Genomic DNA, 13,054 nt, shown 5'->3' on the forward strand with positions numbered 1-13,054 from the left:
TTTTTGCATAAACTAATCCTCTAAATCTACCTGTACAGTCTATTCGAGCTAAGCCTGAATGCTTCCTGTTTTCTTGAGACTCAGTTATCCATTGAGCATGCGTCTCCTTTCATAATATGACCTTGGACTGATTATGGTTAGAAGCATTTCTTGCAATATTTCCTGTTTAAGTTAATCCATTCAGCATGGTCATGCTGTTACCCACATAAAGGTAAGAGGCAGAGCATGTTCAGCCAGAATGGCATAACCAAGAAGAACATTCTCTGCCTTTTTTCAGTCCATCTTTCAGAGAGAGCATGCTGTACTGAAAACCTCCAACGTACCTACACTATATGGCCAAAGTATTACATGTGGGCATCTGAACACCACATAGGTGACTGATACACATTTAATGTCATAGCCATTAACAAGTACTTGATCCTCCCTTACAGCTCTCACTTTTTGGGAAGGCTTTCCACTAGATGTTGAATCAAGTCTGTAGGGATTTGCTCCCATTTCGACACAATAGCATCAGTAAGTGTCTGTGGTCCAATTCATCCCAAAGGTGTTCAATAGAAGATCAGGTTTGGTCTTTGTGCAGGCCAGTCAAATTCTGCCATAAGAGAATAATGTATATATGGACATACATAGTCATGCTGTAGCAGAAAAAGACCCTTCACAAAATTGGAACTACTATATACTGTTACTGTATTTTGTAGAATTAACATTTGTTGTCATTAGACCCCTAGTCAAAGTGGTTAATTTAAAGGGGGTATCCACATAGTGTTGGCCGTGTAGTTTCTGATCTTGTGTCCACAAAAGAGAGTTTCAGTAGCTTGAGATTTAAGCATAACTGGACCATATAGGACTGAGAAAGCATTTGCTTAATCTGGATGTTCAGTCTGTCAGATGCTCAGATGTTAAATTTAGACCAATTCAGAGTGTACTACTTTAATCTACAGAAAAGCTTTGTCCTTCATTAGTAGATCAACCCTTGTGACAACCGCAATTTGCCAAGTAGGATTTGCCAAGTTCCTGGCTCAATGTCCTTTGTTTGCCCTGGAACAGGTCCTAACCCTATTCCTAAACCCAACCCTAACCAGAACTACCCCTATAACCAAAGGGAAAATGAGAGGATAGTAATGTTTTTGAAGCTTCAGCCTATCCTTAACCCTAAAATCTGATTTTTAGGAACATTGTTCCAGGACCAACAAGAATGTTTGACTTGGCAAAATCACCATAGATTTCCTATTGAAATCTAACTCTTTTATGTCCATATTAGGCCAACTTTGTATCCTTTAATGCCATTCATCGATTTCCTGTGTGAATTGAGGCTCCAACCACAGCCTTAGGCCTAGCCCTAAACCTAGTTTTAAAATCAGATTGTTGGGAATGTTGTTCCAGGTTCAACAAGGATTGGCAAAATCACCCAAGAACTCTTGTAGAAATGTAACTCTTCTATGTCCATAGTAGGCCTACCTTGTATCCTTCAATGACATTTCTTGATTTCCTGTGTGAGTTGAGGGTTTTTTCTTTTCTGTAACAGTGGAGGAGAGCCCCTCCTCTGCCACCTTACCCAGGGCCAGACTGGCATACGTGGGTCCCGCTCCTGAGCGCTCTCATAGTCTCACTGACCTGTCCGAGGCCCCCCTGTACCGGGCCGGTGTGTTTGGACTGCATGGTACGTCCCTAGACCGGCGGCCCCTTGTGCAAGAGAGGAACTACAGCAGGAGTGTATTTGCCTGGCCTGTTTTTGCATAGTCCTCTAAGGAATAATCGCTCAGTTTCTAAACCAGTGAATACTTTTCGTTGGCTGTTGTTTTTTTTTTGGATTTGTATTTTACTTTTTGCCTGCGCTTCCAGGATACTCATGAGTCCACCTACCCTGCTGAACAGACCAGTGTAACTGGTCGCAATCATATGTTTGGGATGCTGGTTTATAAATATGCCTATGGATTCCACAAAGTTACTTATCTAGTAGGGGATGGTCGCCAAGTAACTAACAACATCCAACTAGTTGATTAGTGAGGGTCGACTTGTTGGATTTTTTTATCTGGATTTTTTTTCCTTTAGCATTCAGTGTTAGCTTTAATATTTAACACTGCCTTTTAACAAAGTTAAGATTGCAATTCTATTAGAATTAAGTTTACTGTAATGTTCTATTCATAATTTGGGGTTTATGTCATATATTTTGAAAGCACTACTGTATACACAGATCTATGCTTACTGACTGTTAGTACCCCAAAACCATCTCTGCTAACACTTCTCTCCAACCACATGGCTCTAGTTTAGCATGTAACACCTCTTTTCAAGATCCAATCAGCTCCAGGTAGACAAAATCAAGTTCTGCTCTCATTTTGTTTACAAAGTAAGAGGTAAAATGGTTTGTGAATGCCATTTTATGTTGACTGTAAGACCATCTAGACAACCTGCCAAGTGCCAACTTTGCGCGTCCCCATTATGTATATTAACAACATGGAAGCTTTGGTCAACCAGCTGTACCAGATGTTTTGCTGGTGCTTGTCCACCAGCTAGACCAGAACCAAACAAACATGGATCAGCATGGAAATGCATGCTGGTCTTTTAGCAGGGTATCTGGACCAGCTATTGTCCCTACCAAACGCATGGCAGAAACTGCTAAAGGACTAGACCTAGATGGTGGTAAAAAAAAAAAAAAACTTAAGAACCTCTCAACTAGGAAAGTGAGATGGAGTGACTATGGCTGGCATCTTGTAACTCCATACTGTGTACTGAAGTAGACATCTCTTCAGTTTCGAAGAAGCAGCTCTTCAGTACAAAGGTCCTTGTGTGTGGTTTCAGCAAAACGGCTTCTCCAGAATGGTTTTTGAGACTGCTTTCTCCACTCTGAGAGAGCAGAAGAACCGCTCTGCCTGTGCCGGTTCTTCTCCTGGCTTTTTTTTGCTTAAGTCTTGGATGGCTTGAGAGACGGCCCTGGATGAGGCTAAACACTGTTGAGTGTAACATTGGAGTACGTTTAAAGAGCCAAAAGTGAGGTCTGAGCAAAAAACAAGCCATCATGTCCCACTCTGCTCTTGTATGTTTGGCTGTAAGCAGAGCGCTTGGCCATCTACCCACAATTCCCCAGTGTGATGTGATCTGCTGCTTTTGATGGGTTTGGAGTGGCTTTTACAAAATAACCATTAGTTTCTGGATATCTTCTGCTTGATTACAAACTCATGTACAAACTCAAACTCTGCATTTCTTCACCCTGGCAGAGAAGCCTCTGTTCACGCGGGACCCCACGCAGCTGAAGGGCAGCTTTCTGTCTACAGCCCTACAGAAAAGCAACATGGGATTTGGCTTCACTATCATCGGTGGTGATGAACCAGATGAGTTCTTACAGGTCAAAAGTGTCATACCGGACGGGCCTGCTGCACAGGATGGGAAAATGGCTACAGGTAAACACACACACACACACACACACACACACACTTGCAGCAGGTCAATATTTGATCAGCTCTAATGTGCTATTCTCACTCAAACAGAGCTTCCAACTGGTCAGTCTTTCTCAATCTCTGTTTGTGCCCACACTACTGTAGAGGTTGCGGTGTGAATCTGTCATTTTATTGGTTGATAGTGCGTTAGGGACATCCAGGGGTTAAGAGCTTTTACGGACAGTGTATTTATTGGCTTTGTGTGTCATCCACAGCAGGGCACGTGTCCATTAATCACAGAGGTGCTTTCTGAACCCTGTAACTCCAGTCCAGCCTAGTGGGAGTGTGACTGCGGCAGCATTACTCACACACACATGCATCTGCATTGAAATGTCTCGTACATTCAGAGGGACCCACAGTGCAGAGTTCAGAATATAGTCAATGCGTCTCCCATGATGCCGTTTTATTGTATTATTGTTGTTGGTAGTTGTAGAAATTATCTTTTCTGCTCCTTTCCTCTCCTTTCTGCTCTCTTCCACCCATCATGCTCCCTCTTAGACTCCTTGTCCTACTTGTGCCGTTTTGCAGTCACACACACACGCACTCAGACAGTGCCGTGGAGGAGCTTCAGGTCTACGCCAGTGTGAAATATTAAATTTTGCTGGATTAGGGAGCTCGGAGAGGAAATCAAACACAGACACAAACGTCCTTCGCATATGGACATACATACAGTACACAACCATCACTATTGTTGGGGAATGTTACTTTTGAAGACCTTATGTAATCAGAATATGAGTTTTGTTGATTTTAGTCCATGTGTGTTAGCTTTGAGGCTAATCTGTATGCTAATTTCCTCTGAAATGTTGCTTTTAATCGTTAAAAACTGACTGAAATATTAATTATTCATCCTGCGCCACAGATTTAAGTCCAATCAGATTGACTCTAGAATGAGATTTTTTTATTTTTTTATTTTGGCGTTATCTAATTCTCACTTAAATGTAATCCTTAAAAATAACTATTTTAATACTCTACATTATAATCTAGGCATAAATTGACTTTGATCATTTTAATATGATTGATTTTGTTTTAGTGTTATATTTTTGGGGGGAAAATAGTTTAACATGAAGATAATTATTGGTCATTTTTATTGATTTTGAATGTACAGTACACCATATACAAGATTTACATTTTCAAATAATAAATGTTACTTTTCTGTTCATTAGGGATGTTTGCTAAGACAAGTCTCACTATTAATACAGTTTTATTCATATTTTGTGAGTATGTAACATGTTAAAAAATTTTACTCCCAACACTAACCACTAGGGGTGTAACAGTACACAAACATGACGGTTCGGTGCGTACCTCGGTTTGGATGTCACGGTTCAGTACGGTTTCGGTACAGCAGGGGGAAAACTAAACATAAAAATTGTTTTTTTTTTATTAAACAGTGGTTTATTGAACACATTTTTCTTTCTTTAAATAAATTGAATTATAATTAAAATTTCCTTAGGGATAAAAATCTACCTTAGCTTATGCTCTAAACTATAGGTAGCCCTTTTACATTACTATAAGGTTACAATTAACAACAGAGCACAAGCTTAAATTTAATTATTATTTATTTGTAAATATAATAATCAACACTCAACTTAAAGAAATGTATGCAAAACATGTAAATTGCACATAATGCAGTTTTTAAATTAACTTCCAAATTATAAAAATTGTATTTGGCAGGGGGAAAACTAAACATAAAAATTGCTTTTTTTTATTAAACAGTGGTTTATTGAACACATTTTTCTTTCTTTAAATAAATTGAATTATAATTCAAATTTCCTTAGGGATAAAAATCTACCTTAGCTTATGCTCTAAACTATAGGTAGCCCTTTTACATTACTATAAGGTTACAATTAACAACAGAGCGCAAGCTTAAATTTAATTATTATTTATTTGTAAATATAATAATCAACACTCAACTTAAAGAAATGTATGCAAAACATGTAAATTGCACATAATGCAGTTTTTAAATTAACTTCCAAATTATAAAAATTGTATTTGTTGTTGAAATGTATTCATTTACACAGTGCCTCTCATAACTCATTTCATAACAGATTTATTTAAACATACATTAAATAATTAAGACATCACTAACAGGTAAAGTAAAATATAATGATTATAAAGTCTAATATTTCGGGAAATGCTCTTCTCTGCTCTTCATTTCTCTAGCGAACTAAGCTGTGGACACATGACTTTCCTGAGGTAAATAAAATGCTACGTGACATTTTGTTTACAAGCTGCTTTATTGACGTCTTTCCGCGGTCGAAACACTGATTGAGCAATTACATGAGGCATGAGATGTTCATTCATGTTTATTTCACATTAAAACTAGTAGTAAAGAGGAAGAGATGATCGCGCTCACTCGCGCTCCGTGCTGCCGTCAGAACTGAAGCGTTTATACAGCGATCTGTCGCGCCACATTAAAGAGCGCCAAAACGGCATTTATTGTCTGAAAAAGGTCGCCCTGTCGTTTGAATGAGGTGTTTATACAGTGATCTGTCACCCCACATTAAAGAGCGGGAAAACGGCATTTATTGTTAGAATTTCCTGAAAAAATGAGACTTTGTTTCTTATCAAAAGTAACAATATAACTGTAAGTTTACAATTAAGTTCCACTCGTGCAGTATTTAATACAATGCTGTATTTGTTCGGTACACATGCGTACCAACCCGTAAGTTTACAATTAAGTTCCACTCGTGCAGTAGTTAATACAATGCTGTATTTGTTCGGTACACATGCGTACCAACCCGAAAGTTTTCGGAAATTTTCGATCCGAATACGTGTACCGTTACACCCCTACTAACCACCACAATAATCATAACAACTGTTTAATACCTATCCACAAATTAACATTAATGTGATGTAAACATGCCATGTATTCCTCTCTCTCCTGTCCTGCTGGCTAAGTGCTTCCTTGATAAATTATAACTATTATGCAGAGTGCTGGGATTTGCTGCGTGACATGCTTCACTTCCTGCATCTTAGAGCCCTGCTATCCAGCCCATCCACGCCCACTATAGATACCTCTGTGGCACTGATGTTTACTCTGCCCCTCACAGCTGTGCCCGATTCTTCTCATAAAGAACTTAACAAGCAGATAATGAGTTGAATCAGGTGCACCAGTGTGCTGCTGAGGGACAGGAAGCACACAAGTCATATGCCTGTTGGAGGTTCTCTGCATTTGATGTTTAGAGCTTCATTTGTATAGAATGTCTATTGTGGCTCAGCAGTGATGTTTTGAGGATTGTGCATTGATTGTGTTTGTTTAGAATGCCAGTCACAGAGCAGTGCTCCTTTGGTTTCCGTGCATGCACAGACATAAGATGTCTCAGACGTTTGTTCCCAGAGCTCTTCTTATGTTGTCTCGCTATGATTAGTTTTACGCAGCACCTCTTTCTCTTGAAGACTGTAGTTCAGCTACAGAGCTTATAGTTTTGTTCTGTTTTTCAGCTTATATATATCTGACAGAGCATTATATATTGATATATTTAGATATTTAAAAAATAGTTAAGATGTTTAATTAATTTAATATTAAAAATATTTCTATATTGCAATTTTCAAATATTTCTAGTTTTGTTTAATCTTAGCAGCATAACAATTTGAGTAAAAAGTTCAATGCAAAAATGAAGAAGAATTTCATGATGTAGAAGGAAAATTATTTGTTCAATCAAAGAAAGTACAATTTCATCTTAGTAAAAATCTCAAGGCATGTTTTCACACTGCTTTTTGTTAAATTAACAGGAAACAAAATATTAGATAATTTTAATTTTAATAAAACAATAAGTAGCACATAATAAGTATCTGTGCACAACTTTGAGTGATGAATTAAATTAATTGAAACTGACTATTTGAACTGGTTCATGGAAATGAATCAATGTGTTATTACACATTTTTTTCTATTAATGTTTAAATGAGACACCCTATTAATACATCTCTATTTAAATGCTCACATACTAGTCACAAAAAAGGTGATAGCGATAACCCAGCCTTAGTTTGTTGAAGTTTATTTAAACAATTTTAGTGACTCTTATTATCCAGTGTCAGCATTCACAAGTATATATTAAAGTAGAACATAATATGAGAGCTGTCGAATTTTGAATTTTTTGAAGTTTGAATTTTAAGTGGATGATAATGTCTTGTTTGTAGGAGTGCAGTGATCTGGTTTGCCCTGTGGAGCGTCGGCTCAGACTGATGCTGACATAAAGCTAGGTGTGATACAGCCCGGTCACACCGATATCATTTGCTCTCTGGAAGCATGTGAAATTATTGATTGGAACACCAGAGGCTCTAGGCAAATGTTGAACGTATTTACTGAGATTAATTAAAATTCCTGCACACAACCCACAACAGTCAGAAGGGGACAAGCCTATCGATAGACACGTATGGCACTGCATGAAATGTCTCTAGGAAACCAGTAGCACAACAGACACACTGAGTGAGACCCCGTGATCTTATTTATCCCACAAATACATGCGCCACATTTGGTGGAATATTGAGCATCTTCTCATTTCCATAATAATTGCATTTCTGATATTTAATTCTTTGTCAGCATTCAAAGATGGAGGGCAAAGCTTTTATTAGGCTTGAAACATACTCTGCGGAAACATTAAAGTGAAAAAAAGTTAAGTGACATGTGGCCAAGTATGGTGACCCATACTCGGAATTAGTGCTCTGCATTTATCCCATCCAGAGTGCACACACACAGCAGTGAACACACACACACCGTGAACACACATCCGGAGCAGTGGGCAGCCATTTTTTGCTGCGGCACCCGGGGAGCAGTTGGGGGTTCAGTGCCTTGCTCAAGTGCACTTCAGTCGTGGTATTGAAGGTGGGCGAGAGCGCTGTACATTCACTCCCCCCAACTACAATCCCTGCCGGTACGAGATTCGAACCCGCAAAACCTTTGGGTTACGAGTCCGACACTCTAACCATTAGGTCACGACTTCCCCAACACTACAAACACTACACAAGCTCGATTTCACATTCCGGCACTGAATGTGAAACTGAACTGAATGAGTGAACAAATATCGGAAGGACTGGTAAACTTCCTGATAAAAGGGAAGTGAAGATCACAAGTAAGTCCTGACCCTGTTGAAAAAAACAGCATATGCTGGTTAGGTATGTTTTGAAGCATGGCTGCTGGTTGAGCTGGTTTAAGGTGGTCATGTGCTGGTCCTAAGCAACTAGCTCCTGCTCAGGACCAGCTCAGAACCAGCTTAATCCAGATCATGACCAACTAAGGACCAGCTTAAACCATCTTAAATCAGCTGCCATGCTTCAAAACATACCTTACCAGCATGGTCATGCAATTGAAATAACCTCAACACCTGAGTGTGTTTCCTAGCTGTAATTTATATATTTGCATAACTTCAATCAGCTGTTCCTCATAAACAATGGAATAAAATACAGGAGATATATTTGTGTTTCAATTCACAACATGAAAAGCTGTTCACTTTGACTTTAGCCTATAAGTTAGGTTTAGAACATGATGTTAACTGGTTTATGCTGGTCATGTGCTGGCAAAGGACCAGCATAAACCTGCAAAAACCAGCAAAAGGACCAGCATAAACCAGCAAAGGACCAGCTTAAACCAGCATCCCAGTGTCAAAACATACCTAACCAGCATATGCTGGTTTTTTCAACAGGGAAGCATGGCGATACTTTAGGATTGAGTCGCTCAAATTGTTCCTTCGACTGGTGCGCTGTAATTGTCACAGTTGCCAGGGGAGACGACATGAATAAATATTGGATGACTGAAATCGTTGCAAATTGGGGAAAGTTTTTCACCCTGATTAGACAGACTGTTCTTATTGGGTAAAATTTATTTTCCCCATCAGTAGTTCTGTTCCAAAACCTAGAGATATTTTGCTGTCAGTGTTCTTTACGTCAGGCAAAATGATTGATTTGGAACATTCTACACAGGCAGCGAGCCACACAAATGGTGCTTTTCATGTGAAGCACACAGGAGATTTGACTCCTCTAGTTAAAAAAAGCACAAAAAATACAGACAAATAATGGGTGTATAGTTTATTTGTAATTATTATTTGTAATTAACTTGTATCAATACTTTTCTTAATTGAAACAAATACAAGAATCAACATTTTTTTGACCCATCCACCATCTTGGATCATTTTTGTCACTATGCTTATTCCAATGCTTTCTGGGAATGAGTTATCTTGTAAAGAAGCATAATTATGTTTAAGTTTATGCCTACCTTTTGAAACAGCCTTGGCTTCTGGCCCAAATATATACCTATTAGTGTTAGCGTATGCTAATATATCTTTCTTTGTGTCTAATTATTTTCCAGGAGATGTGATTGTCTACATTAATGATGTCTGTGTCCTGGGCACCACCCACGCTGATGTGGTGAAGCTTTTCCAGTTGGTGCCAATCGGACAAAGCGTAACACTCGTCCTTTGCAGGGGTTACCCTCTTCCGTATGACCCGGAGGACGCAGCCAGCACTTTGCTGTCCCCCCTCAGTCTAATTGATCGCCCTCTGCTGGTCAACGGAAGGAATAGCTACGACAGCTACATGGAGTACATCTCCCGCACCGCTCGCTTCATCGACCCAATCCAAACAACGTTGGTGCAGCCTCACCCTGGAGACACCCACCTGGACGCCGGACTGCTGGAGGACAGCGTCTCAATGGCGTCGTCAGGGGCGGCCGGAGGAGAGCTGCTAACAGTTACCATGGTGAAAGGGGCGGATGGGTTTGGATTCACCATAGCAGACAGTAATGGAGGACAGAGGGTGAAGCAGATTCTGGAGGCGCAGGGGTGCCCGGGGCTGTGCGAGGGCGATCTGATTGTGGAAATTAACCAGCAAACCGCGCTAACGCTGTCACACACACAGGTGGTGGAGCTGCTAAAAGAGTGTCCTGTTGGAGCTGAGTCCACGTTGGTTGTGCAGAGAGGAGGGGCAGGTAAGGAGACTTTTGAATGTTTTTGGGTTTTGTGTGTTTTATGGATATGGAAAGGCCTCTTATTTGGTTGATTAGTCCATCTTGCCCTTCTTAGCAGTTTTATAATTCACTCCTCGGCTTTCTCAAAGCACTGAGTCACGCTGAAGAACAAGAACCTTCACTGTGCGAAAAAGTGCCCCATGCAGATTTCGCTCATGTTTCAAATGGTCACGCAAATTTGCAGCACTAACCAACAGAAAGCTGCTTGGTTTGAAAGTGACTTTGGTGAGCTTTATGCATTACTGTGTTATTGACAATAGAAATAGGATTTTTGTTTGCCCACAAAATGTTGCCTAAATTTTGCCAATGTAACCTCACCTCAGTGAAACAGACCAAAGGCAAAAGTCTACTGGCTATTGACCCCTTGGATACGTCCCACCTCCAATCTAGGAAAGAAAACAGCAGTCATCAAGCCATTTCATTGGCTTCACTGAGTCTTTAAAGTTATGCTGAAATCAAAATTGTTCCCAAAACTGATGCCAAACAGCTATTTAAAGCTTCACACGTGGCATTTCGCAGTGATGTGCTTTCCAGCAAACAAGCACTTCCTACACTCACGTACACCGTGTCCCAGACACCTACACTGTCTCACATACAAATTATGGTTTGCTGGTTCAGTGTCTAGCTCTCAAGGGGCAGTGAATCAATGCTGATTATTTTACAGTGCTGTTGATTACTGCTGGTGATAACTTGTTTCTCACCCGAGAATGATTTTAGATTCTAGATTTTTAGATTCTCCCCAATTACTGGAATGTTCTTTTATTTGTTCCTTTATTTTATTATAATAACGTATAATATTTTATTTTTATTTTTTTTCACAAAACCAACTGCCCTTAATACAATACCGTAAGTCAATACTTCAAATATATGCTAAAATTATATATTAAAGTTTAGATTTCAAAAATTTTTGCATAAGAAAACGCTATCATATGTCCTGACATAAGATTCATTTTAGAATTATACTTGTTCTTTTAGTTTTCACAGATGTGTCCCTACTTTTGTGAGACTGACAGATGTATGATTATTTTTATTAAATCCGTCAGAATCAAAGTCATCCCTCAATCTGAAGGTCTTATTTTGATATTTATTTTCATTATTTTGAGATTAGCAAGGTCATACAGACACTGGTGGGTTATATATAGTTTTATATAGTTTTATTATTTTAAGTATAATTTTTTTATTCTTTCTTTCAGCTGAGCTGAAAATGTGTTTGAAACCATCCGGTAGTATTGATGTATTCATTCATTCAAGTGAATACAGATTTGTCTGTATTCATATTAAGTATTTGACATATTAATGTAATGTATCACAGTGATACTGGTTGATCGGTGAAAAAACACATTTGTGAGAAAATGGAAGAAGCAGAATATTGAAACCAAATTTAGGTGACTATCTCTGAGCATATTTAGTAGACTAATTCAATTTAATTCTATGACACATAATTTTTTTTCAGTTCTATAGCCTGTTTTGTCTGTTTTAGTACTCAGGAATCTGGGGTGTGCATACAGCCTGTCCACCATGTCAGAGCAAAGCATATAATTTGATCTCTAATTGCAGTTGGAAGCACTCACCGTATTATTTTTTTAGGCCTGTGGTTTTAGGCCGAGATTTATTGTCATTCATGTTAGGAAATGAAAAGACAGTAAAAGCCAATCCACATGCACCAGTCTATACTGTAGAAAAGCAGCTAATTTGATACATTTTAGTATTGAATACAAAAAAAAAACCTTCAATGGCTTTAGCTCTAACTGACACCTTGACTGAGAACATATAAGCCTTTTTTAAAAGCAGCTTGAGCCAGTGTGATTTATGACTCGTAGCAATCAGAGTGTCTGTTATAACCCAGAGAGAAAGGGAGAAGGAAAGCAAGAGAATAAATAGATTAAAGATTCAGAACAGAGAGGGAAAAGATAGAACTCTTAACCAGCACTGTAGCAAAATTACAACATTTGTTCAAAGCAATTAAGTAATATTACACATTCCTAAATGCATCATAGGATTAAATACAGAGTAATCTCCTACTTGTCACAGTCTTCAGCGGGTGTGCCCAGGAGGGCCACCAGATGACTGTGTTCTGGGAGCACATGGCTTGTGTTGTGTTTGTCTGTTGCCATGTGCTCTCTCCTGTCTATTGTCTTGCCCCTCCCATCTTGTTACCTCGTTATAGTTTAAGTTGCTCCACCTGTGTCTCCCTCGTTAGCCTCCTCGTTTGGTTCCTATTTATTCTCCTTGTGTCTGTCATCCTGTGCTGATCCGTCATTTCTCATTGTGTGTGTTATATGTCTGCATGGAGTGCAGTTTTGAGCCTGCCTGTCTGTTTTTCCCCCTCGGGGTGGTTTGAGTTTGTTTTTTGTTTCATTTTTATTATTAAAATAAATAACCATTTCTCCTGCAATTGAGTCCTCGCTTCATCTCCCCGCACGCACCGTGACAGAACGGATCAGCCAACATGGGGACTCAGCGGAGAATGGGTTTACACCGCCTACCGGTCTCTACTCTCTCCAGCCCCCTCTACCAGCGCATGCTCCAGCTGGAGACCCTGAGCTCCCTCCGTCAACGAGGGACCGAGCTGAGGGAGTTTGCCATGGAGTTCAGGAATGCGGCAGAGGGGCTGGGCTACAATGACTCCGCGCTGAAGGACTTATTAAATTATGCCCTGGAT

General features: G+C 39.5%; 1 protein-coding gene across 1 annotated transcript in view; it reads left to right on the forward strand.

Annotated features, from left to right (window-relative positions):
• The window catches only part of magi2a (membrane associated guanylate kinase, WW and PDZ domain containing 2a), a 229,420-nt gene that overhangs the window by 159,043 nt on the left and 57,323 nt on the right, over positions 1-13,054 (forward strand). The window contains exons 9-10 of the mRNA XM_016475753.1: positions 3,216-3,398; positions 9,736-10,353. Of these exons, the coding sequence (XP_016331239.1) occupies positions 3,216-3,398; positions 9,736-10,353 (801 nt within the window). The remainder of the gene's footprint in view (positions 1-3,215; positions 3,399-9,735; positions 10,354-13,054) is intronic.

This window comes from Sinocyclocheilus anshuiensis, unplaced genomic scaffold (genome assembly GCF_001515605.1).
Source record: "Sinocyclocheilus anshuiensis isolate Anshui unplaced genomic scaffold, SAMN03320099.WGS_v1.1 scaffold200, whole genome shotgun sequence".
NCBI lineage: Eukaryota > Metazoa > Chordata > Actinopteri > Cypriniformes > Cyprinidae > Sinocyclocheilus > Sinocyclocheilus anshuiensis.